The following is a 19,080-nucleotide window of genomic DNA, read 5'->3' as shown; positions in this document are numbered from 1 at the left end:
ATCTGGCGACTAGGGGCTTTTCACAGTAACTTCATTTGAAGCCTACTTGTGACAATAAGCGATTTTCATTTTCATTTTTTTCAACTACCCTACCTGTCAGAAGTTTCAACTAGCTCAACCCAAGGAAACGCTGCAACAGCACGAGATTGTGACCTCTCCGTGGTCCAAAGTAGGTGTAGACCTTTTCCACACCAAGGGGCGTGACTACGTACTCCTGGTCGACTACTTCTCCAGTTACCGAGAAGTGGTGAAACTGTCCGACCTCACGTCGAAGGCGGTAATCAAAGCCTGCAAAGAAACGTTCGCCAGGCATGGGATTCCGCTCGCGGTAATGAGCGACAACGGTCCTTGATTTTACAGCCAGGAATGGTCTGATTTTGCAAAGTCCTACAGCCTCCGTCACGTAACCTCCAGTCCCCACTACCCGCAGTCAAAATGGAAGGCCGAGGAAGCGGTCCGTGTTGTAAAGCGGTTGCTGTGCAAAGCTGCAGACTCAGGCTCCGACTTCAACCTGGTGATGCTGGCATACAGGGCAACCCCACTGTCCACTGGGTTGACTCCAGCACAGATGCTCATGAATCGCATTCTGAGGACCACAGTTCCAGCCATCCATGTTCCAGACCTTGACCACCTCACGGTCCTACAGAAAATGCAGCAGTCACGTACCCAACAGAAGGCCACATACGATGTTCATGACATGGATCTACCCGAGCTGGCCCCAACTGATCATGTTCGTGTCCAGTTGCCTGAGGGCGGCTGGTCAGCCACAGCTGTTGTGATCAAACAAGTGGCCCCAAGATCGTTCCTCGTCCGCATGGCTGATGGCTCCCTGCTACGTCGCAACAGACGGGCCCGCTACCTGACCGAAGGGCCCCGCCGCCTACGATGCTTCCTCCGGACGTACCCTGCCACGAGGCTACCGATCTACCAGCAATCCTGCCGGCCAATGCGACCACCGCGATGGCAGCGATCCTGCCTATCCACGTGCAAGATCCACCTCTGCGGCGATTGACAAGATTTGGTCGCCCACCACAAAGACTGAATCTGTAGACTGAACTTTTGTACATTTTGTGACTTCATCGATTTAACCTCTAGCATCTGCACTGTCGACACCTTCCTATGTATATACGTTCATTTAGACACCTTTTGTATATAGTAAGGCACATATATATGTATATATATATATATGCGCACGCACACCTTAGTATTTAATAATCTTAAAAAAAAAGGGGTGAGATGTTATAATATCCACTCATGTATATAATGAGATGCAGACAGGCCGTGATTGACACACAGGATGACCAGTAAGCACACAACACAGTGCAGCCAATCACCAGACAGGACACTACCACTATAAAGCCAGAGGGCACTAGGTTTTCCGCTCTCTCGGGACCCAGTTACTGAGACAGTCAGAGTCCACGAGCTAGCAAGTGCAAGCACCATGCGGTAGCTAGTAAGTCTGGTCAGGCTACTAAAAGGTCTCCAGTCAGTTCAGTACAGTGTCGACCCACAGCTGAATATGTATATCAGTTCTATCGTTGAATAAAACAGTGTTGGATCTTCTCCAGTGTTAGACGTCTGTTTCTAGCTTCCCTGCATCGAGTGCAGTCCACATCGAACCTACCTGCCTAACACATCAATTTGGACATCCTGAATTCTCCCTCTGTGCACCCGAACAGGCACCGGAGTGTGGTGACTAGAGGCTTTTCATGGTAACTTCATTGCTTTTTTTTTTTGTAAGCCTACTTGTGACAATAAAAAGATTATTATTATTATAAATGAGCGACCCCTTATTTTTAAGCAGTGACCCAGAGTTCTACATTGCCCGACAAGAGAAAACAACCTATCTACATCTACCCTGTCAATACCCATCAGGGCCAAGGTTTCAATCAAGTCGTCTCTTACTCTTCCAAACACATGGACACAAAATAACCTCTCAAACCTTTCCTCATACAGCAACGTGCTCATTCCTGCTATTAATCCAGTAAATCTTCTCTGCAATTTTTCCCAAAGCATTTACATCCTTCCTTAGATAAGGAGACCAATACTGTACACAATACTCTTGATGTGGTCTCACGAATACCCTGTACAACTGAAGTATAACCTCCCTACCTTTATAATCAATTCCCCTCAGAATGAACAATAACAACCTATTGGCTTTCCTAATTACTTGGTGTATCTGCGTACCTGCCTTTTGTGATTCATGCACTAGGACACCCAGATCCCTCTGTACCTCCGAGCTCTTCAATCTCTCTCCATATAGATAATAAACTGCTTTTTTATTCTTCCAGCCAAAATGGACAATTTCACATTTGCCCACATTGTATTCCATTTGCCAGGTTTTTAACCTCGTATTGGTCTCTTTCTAGCCTCCGTATGTCTTCTTCACAATTTACTCTCCTATCTTTGTGTCGTCAGCAATTAGCAACCATGGCCTGAGCAACAGTCCCTTCATCCAAGTCATTTATATAAATTGTAAAAGGTTGAGGCCCCAGCACTGATCCCTGTGGCACACCACTCATCACATCCTGCCAACCAGAAAAAAGACCTGTTCATGCCAACTCGGGTTTCCTATTAGTCAGCCAATCTTTGAAAAGATAGTGGGATGGTCATTGATGAAGCTGAAACTGGTTGGGCCTAGGACACTAACCTGAGGAGCTCCTGCAGCGGCGTCCCAGCACGGAGATGATTGACCACCAGCATCCACAATCAGTGTCCTTTGTGTCAGGCCTGACTCCAACCAGGGAAGAGTTCTTTTTTCTCTCCCCGGTTCCCATTATTGGACCACACTTGGTCCAATATTGCCTTGATGTCAACAGCAGTCACTCTCACCTCACTTCTGGAGCTCAGCTCTATTGTCCATGTTTAGACCAAGGCTGCAGTGAGGTCAGGGGTTCTGTGGCCCTGGCAGGGTAGTGAGCAGGTTACTGGTGAGTAAGTGCTGTTTGATAACACTGTCGATGACACCTACTACCACTTTGCTGATGAGACGAGATTCTGTAGGATGAAAAAGTTTGAGTTCGAGATGCTGTTGTTTTTGTCATAGTTGTGGAAGTGTTTTAAGATTCTTGCCTATAATTCAAAACAACTGATTCTTCGGCAGTCCATTCTCAGCTCAATCAACACCAAGGAAGTAGATTATCTTTGATCATCCTTTCAATGAGACTCTGCGCACTGTCTGGACCAGGGGCTATGCGGAAGCACTCGGCTGATTATTTGAACTATTTTTCCCGCAAATGGTGGGCCTCTTTCTCAGCGCCAGCCAGTTCCTTTGAACTTAATTCCACTCTCTGAAGTCACTGATGCCTTTTCACTGCAGATGCAGATTGAGAAACAAAAGCAGAAACACGTCCCATGTCTCCCATCCCCAGCCATCTCAGTTTGGCAATCGTTTACACAAACAGACAAAAGGAGCCTTGTCTCAGCCCGTAAACCAGCTTGGCACTGCCTTTGTTAAAGTAGCACTACCCTTAATCTTAACTGGCGAGAAACGTTGACCCCCCCCCCACCCCCTTCGTAGGTCGGACAGTGTTCAAAAGATGGCATTTAACTCCATCGCTTTAATGTGGCGCCAACACATTTCCCGTCTGGAGGAGCTCCCAGGCTCTTTTCATATCCTTCGAAACTGGTTCAGGGAACAAGGGGAGAGAGGGCAAGCAGCGAGGATTTCATTTAAAAGACAAATCTGCCGACTTTGAAAAAGAGAAAAAGCATAGAGGAAGTCAATTTTCTCCAAATCTGTCAGAGTCAATGTGACTGTCGCTCCAAGCAGATGGCAAATCCCAGAACCAAAGGCATTCAACGCCCCAACTACTGGTTGGGGTACTTTGGTAGAATTGGCACCTGGGGTGGGGGGGGATAGGAGGTGGAAGCAGAGGGGTCAATTATACCCACAAACAGAGCTTAGAAGTTTGAGACTAGTGCGTCGTGGCCTCCTGATCCCAGAGCACAGACGTGTCCCACAGGTTTTCTGGGACTAAGACTCTGTCCCCAGGCATGGTCCGTTTTAACCTCCATACCTCTTCAGTCTGGGAGGCACGGTGGCACAGTGGTTAGCACTGTTGCTTCACAGCGCCAGGGTCCCGGGTTCGATTCCTGGCTTGGATCACTGTCTGTGCGGAGTCTGAACGTTCTCCCTGTGGGTTTCCTCCAGGTGCTCCGGTTCCTCCCACAAGTCCCGAAAGACGTGCTTGTTAGGTGAATTGGACATTCTGAATTCTCCCTCTGTGTACCCGAACAGGCGCCGGAATGTGGCGACGAGGGGCTTTTCACAGTAACACCATTGCAGTGTTAATGTAAGCCTACTTGTGACACTAATAAAGATTATTATTAAAACATCACAGATAGCTTCTGGTAAAACAAATTATAGTGCAGTGAAGAGACTGTTATTGGGTGGGCAAATGCATCAGCAAGATCTTACACTCAGTAACAGGATGTGCAAGTAGCTTTGATGTTGGTTAAGGGAATCACTGAGCTCTCGAAATATGACCATAGAATGTTTAGCATTCACTTCAACCACTCGAATAGACAGCTGACTCTTTAGCTTCACCACTGAAGGCCAAAGACAGGATTATTTGAGCACCCTCTCTTATCTTCAGCATGATACTCTTTGATTCAGATCATTAATCGCTAGCTGCTTTTTAGGAAAGCAGGGAGAGAGAAAACTGTAAGTTAACTTGGCATCAGTTGTTGGGAAAATGCTTATTATTCACAATGCACTTAGAAAAGCAGGGTATGATTAGAAGTGTAGAGGGCATAATCTTCCGAAAGGGAAATCTTGCTGACAAATTTAAAGTGTTTTGAGGACGTAACTATGAGGGTAGATAAAGGGAAACTAGTAGATGTAATATACCTGGATTTCCAAAAGGCATTCAAAAAGGGAACACACAAACAGGCAAGTTAATGGATCATGGGAGTTGAGAATTAATATTATAGCAAGGATAGAGGACTGGTTAACAGGTAGAAAGCAGAGAGTGGACACAAATGGAGTTTTTTTCAACTCTACAGGCAGTAAATAATGGAGTTCGATTCCGGCCTTGCGTGATTGTGTGGAGTTTGCACTTTCTCCCTATGTATGCGTGGGTTTCCTCCGGGTGCTCTGGTTTCCTCCCACAGTCTAGGTGGATTGGGTAAAATTTCTGACCCTTGTGTGCTGTTTCACTTTCTTCCTCATTTTACTTCTGCACGGGCGTAAAGCGGGCTCCCAATCTGAAACAATTCTTAATAACAAACTGCGCATGAGCGCAGGACCGGTTCCCAGCCTGAAAATGGGCAAGCTACCCATGTGCGGCCATTCTCCGGCCAGAGCATGCGCAAAACCCGATGGACAAAACCACCAACCGCAGCTTGTGTGGCCATTCTCCATTCGGCGCATGTGCATAAGGCCCTAAACAGGACTTTTAAAAAAATGTTTTCATTTTCTTTGGGGTTCATCATGCAATATACTGGAAAATGGGCCATCAGTTTCCCCACTAGAGATGTTCAGCTATAATGTACATGGTTCCAGATTGCTGCATTTATTGAATTACAATTATACAGCAATCTAGATTGCTCCCATTAAAACCAGAGTTTGTATAAATTACCCCACGTCTCTCGGCTACTTTTACCAAGGTACAGACCCACAGGCACCGACAGCCCTCTGGCACCTCACCCAAAAGGATGCTATTAACATGAGCCCAGGTAAGATATCCCACAAGCTATGTGACCTACTCATCGCAGTGGTTCAAGGCAGCAGCTTGAATTAAGCCTCACTGACATACGCGTTCAAACTTTCCAACAGGAGTTGCTGGCCGGCAGGGAAATTTCCCTTCTCTATCTCAGGCGCGCTGAGATCAATTTATTTATTCATTCATTCAGAGGATGTTTGAGGTGCTGGCTAGGCCAGCATTTTTTCTCCATTTCAGAGAATGTCTGTGCTAATCAGTGACAGTACTGCTACACCACCGCCTCACCCTCGCGCGTACCACTCTTCCAGTATTGAGCGGCACGGTAGGACAGTGGTTAACACTGTTGCTTAACAGCGCCAGGGTCCCAGCTTCGATTCCCGGCTTGGGTCACTGTCTGTGCGGAGTCTGCACGATCTCCCCGTGTCTGCGTGGGTTTCCTCCGGGTGCTCCGGTTTCCTCCCACAAGTCCCGAAAGGCGTGCTTGTTATGTGAATTGGACATTCTGAATTCTCCCTCTGTGTACCCGAACAGGCGCCGGAGTGTGGCGACTAGGGGATTTTCACAGTAACTTCATTGCAGTGTTAATGGAAGCCTACTTGTGACAATAATAATTATTATTATACTTCCATTAGAAGAGCAGTCACTGTCAGCTGTGACAACACTCGGAGTCAGATAGCCATGAATATAAACGCTACTCCAGATCAATTGAGCACGTAATCTAAAATGACACTCGCTGCACCGTGGGTGGTTCCACCTTTTCGATGAGACATTAATCCGAAGCCTGATCTCCGCTGGCAGACGGATGTAAACGATCCCATGGCACAATTCAGAACAGGAATATGGGTATTTTCCCCATTTACCTGTCCAATATTTATCCTTTAAATAACACCCAAAAACAGATTTATCTGATCAGTTATCTCACTGGGGCTGCTGGTTGCTGGGGCTGTTTAGCACAGGGCTAAATCGCTGGCTTTGAAAGCAGACCAAGGCAGGCCAGCAGCACGGTTCAATTCCCGTACCAGCCTCCCCGAACAGGCGCCGGAATGTGGCGACTAGGGGCTTTTCACAGTAACTTCATTTGAAGCCGACTTGTGACAATAAGCGATTTTCATTCATTCATTTCATTTTCACTGCTCTTGGTGGCTCCCTGCTGTGTTAATATTGGCTGACTCTTTTTCTACATTATAACAGTGACACACTTCAAAATGGTATTTTAAAAGAATAAAGTGTTTTGGGATGACTGGGGGTCGTGGAACATGAAAGTTCTTTGAGAACGTATTGTTCTACTTATTATTTCAGCGTTGTTTGCTCCTGCCAGACCCAGGCTTTCCTGGTATACAAACACAAAACGCAATTTCATTTTATACTTTTGGAAGGCTCAGCATGTGTTCTTACGAGATCATCAATTTTTGTTCTTGGAAGGACGATGACATATTCTTGCGACAACCATATATATGTTGGACGGATGGATTTGACTGGTTCAGACTGCCCTCTCCTGGCTGTTTTAAGCAATAGTGTCACTCGTCAGAATAATCTCCAACAATCCTCCTCTAGCAAGGGGTGTCACAGAGCTGGATTCAGTTCAGCGCAAATCAAACAGATTGCTTATAAATGCATAGAATTAACAGCACAGTAACAGGTCATTCGGCCTGTGGCATGTGCCTCCTCCCACCTCTAAACAAAGAACAAAGAAAAGTACAGCACAGGAACAGGCCCTTCGGCCCTCCAATCCCATGCCGACCATGCTGCCCGACTAAACTACAATCTTCTACACTAGTCTCTTCACCATAGCCCATCAACAGGTCCTTCCATTCCTCTCTCGATCATACATTTACCTAATTTCACCTTAAAAACATCTGTTATTCTCCTCAAGTACTGCCTGTGGTACAAGTTTCACACACTATCCACACACTGGGTAAAGAAGTTTCTACTAAATTCCTTATTCGCACAGTAGCACAGTGGTCAGCACTGTTGCTTCACAGCTCCGAGGACCCGTGATTGATTCCCGGCTTGGGTGACTGTCTGTGTGGAGTCTGCACGTTCTCCCGTGTCTGCGTGGGTTTCCTCCGGGTGCCCCGGTTTCCTCCCACAAGTCCCGAAAGCCGTGCTGTTAGGTGAATTGGGCATTCTGAATTCTCCCTCTGTGTACCCGAACAGGGGCCGGAATGTGGCGACTAGGGGCTTTTCACAGTTACTCTGTGTACCCGAACAGGCGACGAGGGAATTTTCACAGTAACTTCATTGCAGTGTTAATGTAAACCTACTTGTGACACTAATAAAGATTATTAATAGTAAATTGCTAATAAAGACGGTCTGTGTGGAGCTTGCACGTCCTCCCCGTGTCTGTGTGGGTTTCCTCCGGGTGCTCCGGTTTCCTCCTACAGGCCAAAGATGTGCAGGTTAGGTGGGTTGGCCATGCTAAATTGCCCCTTAGTGAACAAAGGTTAGGTGGGGTTACAGGAATAGGGTCGAGGCGTGGACTTAAGAAGGGTGCTCTTCCAAGGGCCAGTGCAGATGGGATGGACCAAATGGCCTCCTTCTGTAAATTCTATGATTATTACTATTTGATTTATTACTGGCTATATTGATGAACTCCCGTTTTGAAAATACCATCTCTCTATCCCTTCAAATCCTTCCATATTTTTAAGAACATTTAAGAGGTAACTGGGTCAAAATCTTGGAACTCCCTTCCCAACAGCACTGTGGGTGTACCTACACCACATGGTCTGCAGCGCTTCAAGAAGGTAGCTCACCACCACCAGCCAGCAACACCCACATCCCGGTGAAATAACTTTTAAAAAAATCCTCAGTCTGCTCTTCTCTCAAGTAAATAGTTCAGCTTCTTCAGTCTTTCTAATAATAACTATAACGTCGTAATTATTATCGTTAGCTACACTAGTGGGTCAACGCATGTAATTTGAGCCTCCCATGGATCAGATCAGGGTTCGTGACAACATTATAGGAGACTCTCTCATTGCAGAGAAGAAGGAACATCAAAATAATAAGCAATGGTAGTGGGAAGTAAGAACGTTGTATGCTGCAAGGAGATGGCAGCAGGCAGGGCAAATGTTCTGTGTGGTTTCAGATCAGCACCTTGAAAGCCTGAAAGACTGGGGTCCGAACTAGGAAAAGAGGCCAAAACTGAGATGGAGAGAGTGCAGGAATGGTCAATTTGAAGATTGGCGACAGGGAGACAGCTGCAGTAGCTTAAGAGGAGACAGCGGTGATGAGATCTTGAAGCGTGTGTGCAGTCGACCAGCTTCTAACCAACCGGCTCCACAGTTACATCAAAAGCAGGATGTGAACAAAAAAGGCATTTTATGATAGAATTGGTTTTCTATTCATCAACATTACACACAAAAAAAATCACCAGCATTTACGATAGTGATGTTTAAGGGGCATCTTGACAAATACATGAATAGGATGGGAATAGAGGGATACGGACCCCGGAAGTGTAGAAGATTTTAGTTTAGACGGGCAGCATGGTCGGCACAGGCTTGGAGGGCCGAAGGGCCTGTTCCTGTGCTGTACTTTTCTTTGTTGTTTGTTTGTTCTTGTACTAACTCTGGACCCCCACAGCCTGGGGTTAGCATGGACCAAAACCCTGAACTGGACCAGCCACATAAATACTGTGGCTACCAGGGCAGGTCAGAGACTAGGAATTCTGCAGCGAGTAACTCGCCTCCTGATTCTCCAAAGCCTGTCCACCATCTATAAGGCACAAGTCAGGAGTGTAAGGGAATACTCTCCACTTGCCTGGATGAGTACAGCTCCAACAACACTCAAGAAGCTCAACAACATCCAGGGTAAAGCAACCCGCTTGATTGGCACCCCATCTACAAACATTCACTCCCTTCACCACCGACGCACAGTAGCCGCACTGCAGGAACTTGCCAAGGCTTCATAAGGCAGCACCTTCCAAACCCACGACCACTACCATCTAGAAGGACAAGGGTATCAAATACATGGGAACACCACCACCTGGAAACTTCTCTCTAAGCCACAAATTTCACGCTCTGCATCCTCTCCTCACACCCCAACCCAAATGCACTGTACTAAAATCTAGGTGACAATATTACTATGTTTAAACTAGAACAGGATGAGAAAACGTTGTGAAAGGAACACATTTTTGTTTACTTTGGTAATCAGAGGCAGTGCGCAATGCCTCCAAATTCCATTTCTATTGCATACTGGGCAGTAAATGCAGTTGCATTCTGATTCTGTTTGACTTTCATCAAGGTCACCCCCAGATTGATCAAGGGCTGCTGCTACTCCGACTGACATACACATATCGTGGGAAATAATTCCCTCTCTGCAGAGCTTTAACACATTCCCTTACTCCTCTCCCATCCTCGAAATCCTTGGGCAGCACGGTAGCACAGTGGTTAGCACAGTCACTTCACAGCTCCAGGGTCCCAGGTTCAACTCTACACTTGGGTCACTGTCTGCGCGGATTCTGCACGTTCTCCCTGTGTCTGCGTGGGTTTCCTCCAGTTGCCTCCCACAGTCCAAAGATGTGCGGGTTAGGTGGATTGGCCATGCTAAGTTGCCCTTAGTGTACAGAAAAGGTTAGGTGGGGTTACGGGGATAGAGTGGAGGTGTGGGGTTAGGGTGGAGGTATTGACGTAGGTAGGGAGTTTGTAGAAGCCAGGTATTTCTAATACACCTAATATAGGTAAAAGATAGCTGTTTAAGCGTAAATATTAAGTCCCAGTTTTAAATTAAGGATTGAAGAGACACATATTCTGCAAATTCATTTTACATAGTTTTAAAGTAACACCGAAGTCTGATTAAACAAACACTTTTAACTACATTTCTTCAAGGACAAGGACAGAATTCCATGGCAACGAGGTGACAAGAGTCCAGTAACTTAAAGGCTCTATTGTTCTCATTTTGGGCCATTAGTGATTACAGCATGCACCACATTCCATAACTTATACAGGTTGAAACATTTTAATGGACAGTTTATAAAACAGCGAATCAAATATATATTTGATTCCAACTTTCTCAAAACATAACAATTTACATTTTGCAAATCATTGTCCAGCATTGCATGAAGAGATTACATGAAGTCTCCATTGTTACAACAGCCAAGCCAGCATAAAACCAGTTTTTTGCTGGTAAAGATAAAGCAGAATATCACATTCCTTAACATACACAAGAATGCAGATACGCAACAATTAGAAGTAATGTTACATATTGAAGATGGACGGCTTGCCGTCAAATCAAATGTGTTTGAGTCTAACCCAAACCAATTAGGATTATATTGGGGTGTGATTAGATGACTTAAGACAGATATGAAAGGGTATAACTAAAGAAGTTTCGGCCCGCCATTTTGAGTTGAGTTTTAGTTTGAGTTTAGTTGGAGTTTAATTTTAGATTAGTTTTGCATTGGGTTTAGTGATAAGAATGTTAGTTTTTGTTTTGTTGGTTTGAAGCTGAAGATTAGCTCTCTCTCTCTCGCTCTTTTTCATATTTCATTTTCAGACTTTGACTTTTTAAAAGTTATTGTCGAGCTGTTTGCCCTAAGCAAGAAGATAATGTCTGTGATTCTTTGAAAGCTTCAAATTGTCTACAAAACTGTGCTGGTTTAGCACAGGACTAAATCGCTGGCTTTTAAAGCAGACCAAGGCAGGCCAGCAACACGGTTCAATTTCCGTACCTGCCTCCCCGAAAAGGCGCCGGAATGTGGCGACTAGGGGCTTTTCACAGTAACTTCATTTGAAGCCTCCTTGTGACAATACGCGATTTTCATTTCATTGCCTTTTAAATGACTTTCAAATTGTAATCAATAGAAGACAAATCAAACAATTCTTATTGGCACCTGAGAAGTTATAACTTAAATTTCTACTGAGTTCCAGTAATTGCAAAGTGCTGCTGGTAACCGAATGGTAGAAATCCTTCAGAGTTCTTTCCAAGGGCCGGTGCAGACTCGATGGGCCGAATGGCCTCTTTCTGCACTGTGAATTCTATGAAATTCAGACCTCACATTCAGTGAAAGTCAGTTTTTCAGGGGGAGCTCAGGAAAAAAATTCATTTAAGAACTTACCGATGTTCCTGTAGTAGATGGGCACAAAAACATTGATGACTCGTTCTGTTGCAAGGAGACACAGGCAGAACAGGACCAGGCCCTGCAGCAAGTGATTTCCTTTAGGCCACATGTAGGGCACGAGCAATCGCACCTTCTTACGGAAGTCTTTCCATGTTGATTGACTGGTGCTGTTCTGATTCATGAGGGGCTGGAAAGAAAAGCAAAATTGTTCAGACGCTGAAATTCAAAGATTTCAAAGTGAAGACCTTCGTCCAAGCCTCCAATTATTTTAGTCTCCGTATCCAAGGAACAATTGGTCTAAAAAGGGGAGTAATGAAGGTTCACCAGATTATTTAATGGGCTGAGATGGCTGTCCTATACAGGAGATATTGAATTGCAATATGCCTGCATTCTACAGAGGGTACAAGAGTGGAAGGTGATCCCATTGAAAAGGAGGGCTTGTCGAGAGTCGGTTTCCTTTTTTTTTTTAATTCACTTACGGGATGCGGACGTCGCTGGTTAGGCCAGCATTTATTGCCCTTCCCTAGTTGCCCATCAGAAGGTGGTATTGAGCTGTCTTCTTGAACCACTGCAGTCCTTGAGGTGTAGGTCCTGAAGAGTTTAGTTCGGGTTATTGACCCAGAGGTTTGGGAATGCTTAGTATATTCAAGCCGGAGATCAATAGATGTGCTGCACCCCATCCAAAGTAGACATATAGGCTGGAGAAGGGTCTGGGGAGGGAGAGCGGTTTGGAGGAACAGTTGGAAGGAAGATTGGGAGGATGTGAGGGGGGGTGCTTGGCTAGATTTCAATTATTTTTGTAAATGTAGTAACTTCTCTGTCACCACTTTCCTAACATCAGTTGATTGCTCTGTGATTAATTATCCTGAGGGAATCAGCATCCAGCCCCAAATTTCAAAGAACAAAGAAAGTACAGCAGAGGAACAGGCCCTTCGGCCCTCCAAGCCTGCGCCGACCATGCTGCCCGTCTAAATTAAAATCTTCTACACTTCCGGGGTCCGTATCCCTCCATTCCCATCCTATTCACGCATTAGTCAAGACGCCCTTTAAACGTCACTATCGTGCAAGTTCCAGGCACACACTACCCTCTGTGTAAACAACTTGCCTCGTACATCTCCTCTAATCCTTGCCCCTCGCACCTTAAACCTATGCCCCCTAGTAATTGACCCCTCTACCCTGGGAAAAAGCCTCTGACTATCCACTCTGTCTCTGCCCCTAATAATTTTGTAGACCTCTATCAGGTCGCCCCTCAACCTCCGTCGTTCCAGTGAGAATAAACAGAGTTTATTCAACCTCTCCTCATAGCTAATGCCCTCCATACCAGGCAACATCCTGGTAAATCTCTTTTGCACCCTCTCTAAAGCCTCCACAAACTTCTGGTCGTGTGGCGACCAGAATTGAACACTATACTCCAAGTGTGGCCTAACTAAGGTTCTATACAGTTGCAACATGACTTGCCAATTTTTATACTCAATGTCCCGGCCAATGATGGCAAGCATGCCGTTTGCCTGCTTGACTACCTTCTCCACCCGTGTTGCCACTTTCAGTGACCTGTGGACCTGTATACCTAGATTTCTTTGACTGTCAATACTCTTGAAGGTTCTACCATTCACTGCATAATCCCTACCTGCATTAGACCTTCCAAAATGCATTACCTCACATTTGTCTGGATTGAACTCCATCTGCCATATCTCCATCCAAGTCTCCAAACAATCTAAATCCTGCTGTATCCTCTGACAGTCCTCATTGCTATCCGCAATTCCACCAACCTTTGTGTCGTCCGCAAACTTACTAATCAGACCAATTACATTTTCCTCCAAATCATTTATATATACTACAAACAGCAAAGGTCCCCAGCACTGATCCCTGCGGAATACTACTAGTCAGAGCCCTCCAATTAGAAAAGCACCCTTCCATTGCTACTCTCTACCTAGCCAGTTCTGTATCCAACTTGCCAGCTCACCCCTGGTCCAGTGTGACTTCACCTTTTGTACCAGTCTGCCATGAGGGACCTTGTCAAAGGCTTACTGAAGTCCATATAGACAACATCCACTGCCCTACCTGCATCAATCATCTTTGTGACCTCCTCGAAAAACTCTATCAAGTTAGTGAGACATGACCTCCCCTTCACAAAATCGTGCTGCCTCTCACTAATTCGTCCACTTGCTTCCAAATTGGAATAGATCCTGTCTCGAAGAATTCTCTCCAGTAGTTTCCCTACCACTGATGTAAGGCTCACCGGCCTGTAGTTCCCTGGATTATCCTTGCTACTCTTCTTAAACAAAGAAACAACATTAGCTATTTTCCAGTCTTTAGTAATTACCCACCTTAATATTTTTCAAGACGCCCAACACCTCGTCTTTTTGGATCTCAATGTGACCCAGGCTATCTACACACCCTTCTCCAGACTCAACATCCACCAATTCCTTCTCTTTGGTGAATACTGATGCAAAGTATTCATTTAGTACCTCGCCCATTTCCTCTGGCTCCACACATCGATTCCCTTGCTTATCCTTCAGTGGGCCAACCCTTTCCCTGGCTACCCTCTTGTTTTTATATATGTGTAAAAAGCCTTGGGATTTTCCTTAACCCTATTTGCCAATGACTTTTCGTGACCTCTTTTAGCCCTCCTGACTCCTCGCTGCCCTCTGAGGTGTCCTCCCGCAGTACAGCTGTGATATTCTCCCTAACCAGTAACGCAACTCCTCCAGCTCTTTTACATCCCCCTCTATCCCGCCTGAAACATCAAAGTCCTGGAACGTTTAGCTGCCAATCCTGCCCTTCCCTCAACCAGGTCTCTGTAATGGCAACAACATCACAGTTCCAAGGACTAATCCAAGCTCTAAGTTCATCTGCCTTACCCGTAATACTTCTTGCATTAAAACATATGCACTTCAGGCCACCAGTCCCGCTGTTTTCAGCAACATCTCCCCGTCTGCTCTTCCTCAGAGCCATACTGGCCCTATTCCCTAGTTCTCCCTCAATTTTTTCACCTTCCGACCTATTGCTCCGGTACCCAGCCCCCTGCCTTACTAGTTTAAACCCTCCCGTGTGACACTAGCAAACCTCACCATTGCTACAGTCACACTATCTACTGCATGCAGGTGCAATGCAAGATGAAGATAAACCTACATCTATACAGCCCCTTTCACAACGTCTCAAATTGCTTTACAGCCAATGATGCAATTTTGAGTTGTAATAACTGGTATAATGTAGGCAATGTTATCAAATGGCGGAGCAGACTCAAGGGGCTGAATGACTTACTGCTGCTCTTAAATGTTAATGTTCCTATGTCATTTTGCGATGGATGAGATGAGCTGGGCCAGAAGGTCTTAGTCATCCGTAATTATCTTGTGAACACAGGGTGGAATCATGGCTGGGTTCTGTTTATCTTATTGATAATCGGAGTTTACTGTGAGCAGGATTTGAGGGGTGAGACTGCAAGGTCAGGGGTACGGAATGGGCTTGTGGTGAATCAGTAACCCGTTTTACTCTGCACAGGATTTTGAAGACTCTTGTCCATTTGTCTAATCGTGTGGCGTTTTATGTTTTTGAGGTACTGAACTATTGTGATAAAGGTGTGTTGCACAGTTGATGTTGAAAATACACTGCTGCGAGAAGCAGTAATCAGCAGTAATTCAGGCTCGCTGATCACAAAACCAATCTTGGTTCTCTGGCTGGCATCAAGTTGCACGGCCACACCCAACGATCTGGAAACAAGAGTAGCACCAGGGCCTGTGATTTCGCTCCTTGGCCCTGCACAGAATTACATAGGATACATGGCACTGAAACAGGCCATTTAGCCCCACCGGTCCATGCCAGTGTTGGTGCTCCCCTCTCTTTTCTCATCCAAATCTACTTCTGTGCCAGTCTCCTTCATATGCTTGCCTAGCTTCCCCTTAAACGCATCTACACTACTTGGCTTCAACTAAACAGTATGGTGATGAGTTCAATATCCTCACAAATCACTCTCTGGGTGAAGTAGTTTCTTCTGAATTCTCTATCTTATCTTGATGACCTCTAGTTACGCTCATCTCAACAAGAGAACTCTCTCTCTGTATCCACTCTGTCAAACACATTTTGTCATGTTAAATGCCTACATTTGGCAAGTTCCTCAGCTTTTGCTATCAAAGGAAAAGAGACCCAGCCTGTTCATCCTTTCCTGTAATTTACATTTTAAAAATTACGACCGGTGCCTCATGAATTTCCATTCCCACTTCTCGCCATACCCTTGGTTGCATCACACCTGTCTTAACAACTTTGTATAGGCAGCCTATCCTACATAATATAATCTTTATTGTCACAAGTAGGCTTTAACACTGCAATGAAGTTACTGTGAAAAGCCCCTAGTTGCCACATTCCGGCACCTGTTCGGGTACACGGACGGAGAATTCAGAATGTCCAATTCACCGAACAGCATGTCTTTCGGTACTTGTGGGAGGAAACCGGAGCACCCGGAGGAAACCCATCTCATTTATACCACCACCTTTTCAGTACTTTAAGCCCCTCTCGTGTTTGAATGGCCTCCTCTTTCACCATGACCTGGATAGCATCTTCCTTAGTAAACACAGATCAAAGTATTGATTTAATATCTTGGCCATGCCTCCTGACTCCATGTATAAATCCCTGTTTTGGTCCTTAATTAGCCATACTCCTCCTCCTACCACCTCTTTTGCTATTTTAGTGTCTAGAAGAATTTGGGATTCGTTCTATGTTAGTCGCCAGTCTCTTTTCCTATTTTCTTTGCTTCTCTCAACTGCCTTTTCACCTCCCTTCTGAACATTTTATACTTAGCTTGGTTCTCGATTGTATCTTCTACCTGACATCTGTCGTGAGCATATCTTTTTCTTCCTTATCTTATTTTCTATCTTTTTTTGTCAGCCAGGGAGCTCTGGAGTTGTTTGCCTTACTTTTCCTTTTGAGGGAATATAATAATAATAATCTTTATTGTCTGAAGTAGGCGCCTGTTCGGGTACACGGAGAGAGAATTCAGAATGTCCAAATTACCTAACAGCACGTCTTTCGGGACTTGTGGGAGGAAACCGGAGCACCCGGAGGAAACCCACGCAGACACGGGGAGAACGTGCAGATTCCGCACAGACAGTGACCCAAGCCGGGAATTGAACCTGGGACCCTGATACTGTGAAGCAACAGTGCTGACCACTGTACTACCCTGCTGCCCTTGACTGCCTGAACCATCTCTTCTTTGAAGGGAGCTCACTGTTCAGCTACCGTTTTTCCTGCCAGTCTTCGAGTAGCTCGTGACCCAGATCCGTTCTTACCCCTTTGAAATTGGATCTCCCGAAATTAATTATTTTTACTTCAGACTATGCTTTGTCCATAATCAGCTTAAATCCTCTGACACAATGATCACTTTTCCCTAAATGTTCTCGATTGACGACTGATCCTCTTGGCCTCTTTGAACAAGGGGACCTTGGTAGTATGAATACGTCAATCACGAGGAGTTTCACTGCACGTTAGCAGGACCATAAAAAGCAAATGGACGACGGGATTTTATTTCTCTGGAGATAGCATTGAAAAGTAGGAAAGTTATAATAAACTTGCATCAAACCTTGGTTAGACCACCCTTTACTGTGTGCAGTTCTGGATGCTATATCTCAGAAAGGATATAGAGGCACTGGAGAGGGTGCAGAGATTTTACAAGGGTGATACTGTAAATTCTTCCTTAGACTCAGGGTGGTGCCAGAGGGCTGGAGAATTGCAAATGTTACACCCTGGTTTTTTAAAAAATGTAAGGGTAGCCCAGCAACTATAGGCCAGTCAGTTTTAACTTGGGTGGTGGGGAAATGTTTAGGAACAGTATTTCAGGACAAAGCTAATGGTCTCATGGACAAATGTGGAATAATTATGGAAAGGCAGCTTGAATTTCTAAAAGGAAAATAGAGTTTAGCTAACTTGCTGGAGTTTTAAAAGGAGGGGCTAGCTAGGACGGATGAGGCCACCCGGCTTACTCACTCTTCCAACTTCTTCCATCGGGCAGGAGATACAGAAGTGTGAGAACACGCACGAACAGACTCAAAAACAGCTTCTTCCCTGCTGTTACCAGACTCCTAAATGACCCTCTTATGGACTGACTTCATTAACACTACACCCTGTACGCTTCATCCGATGCCGGTGCTTACGTAGTTACATTGTGTACCTCGTGTTGCCCTATTATGTAGTTTATTTTATTCCCTTTTCTTCCCATGTACTTAATGATCTGTTGAGCTGCTCGCAGAAACATACTTTTCACTGTACCTCGGTACACATGACAATAAACAAATCCAATCCAATCCAGAGGATTACTCTGGGTCTCTCGTTTACTAGTCCAATGACAGCATCGCCTTCTTACGAGCCAAGAGGAACTAACGTCCTCGCCTGCGGAGGCCTCCCAGGCCACTGGAGGCCCCCGGGTGGTCGGGTTCTGGGTAGGGTGGAACCCTGGCACTTGGGCACCTTGGCAATGCCAGCCTGACACCTTGATGTTCCATCCCGGGTACCCTGGCAGTGCCACCCTGGCACAACCAGAATTCCTGGGTGGCACTGCCAGCTGGCAAGTGCTTCACCAGCGTGCCAGGTTAACAGTGCCAATGTGGCAAGTTGCCCATACCAGGGCCTGGAGATGTCCTGCCTTTAAGAGATGGGGTGAGGGACCTCCTAAGAGGTGCGTTGGGACAGAAGGGGAGTCGGGAGGCTGGGGTGGGGAGGTGAAGAATCAGGCGCCATCCAATCCACGAATACTCTTCCTGCATTGGCGAGCTTGGCTTGTCAGTGCAGGAAATTAGGCTAGTGCGGCCTTGATGGGGTATTCCACAACGAGACCAAAAAATACGACAGAGTCCCATTAGATAGCGGGGCCATTCTTGCCGCTGCAGGCGCCGAGAAACACCACGCAATACCTGCCCAAAACGGGACTTTTTTCCAAGTTAAAATGCTCCGAATACAAAATAAAAGGTAAAAATCTGAAGGGGTGCAGTAATAGAGGGAGCAGCTTGTATATATGCATAAGTCATTGAGGTTGGTAAGGCAGATTCAGAGAGCAGTTCAAAAAATGCATACAGTATCCTGGGCTTCATTAGTATGGGCATAGAGTACAAGAGTAGGAAGATTATGTTGACATGAGTTTAGCCTTATGGGCGCGACTTAACAGAAACATTTCGAATTGTAATTTTGGACTCGATTGGCGGGGTGTTTCTCGATGGCTGCGTTGGCGAGATCACAGCCCATATTTAATTGTCCTTTAATCGCCTCGCCTTACGGCGGGTGGTGTTTGGGTCCGGGCCGTGGGTCTTGTGATTTGCTGTGGCAGGTGATCTATACTTTGGCAGGTGGAATGAAGATCAGTTCAGTGTTTGTCTGGTG

General features: G+C 45.6%; 1 protein-coding gene across 2 annotated transcripts in view; it reads right to left on the bottom strand.

Moving 5' to 3' along the window:
• abcb6a (ATP binding cassette subfamily B member 6 (LAN blood group) a) overlaps window positions 1-19,080 on the bottom strand; it is a 300,475-nt gene that overhangs the window by 192,168 nt on the left and 89,227 nt on the right. For both annotated transcript variants that reach the window (XM_072468683.1, XM_072468682.1), the window contains exon 4: window positions 11,716-11,905. In XM_072468683.1, coding sequence (XP_072324784.1) covers window positions 11,716-11,905 — 190 coding nt within the window. The remainder of the gene's footprint in view (window positions 1-11,715; window positions 11,906-19,080) is intronic.

This window comes from Scyliorhinus torazame, chromosome 2 (assembly GCF_047496885.1).
Source record: "Scyliorhinus torazame isolate Kashiwa2021f chromosome 2, sScyTor2.1, whole genome shotgun sequence".
NCBI lineage: Eukaryota > Metazoa > Chordata > Chondrichthyes > Carcharhiniformes > Scyliorhinidae > Scyliorhinus > Scyliorhinus torazame.
The sequence above is the reverse complement of the archived record's forward strand: the minus strand, read 5'-3'. Positions and strand labels throughout refer to the sequence as shown.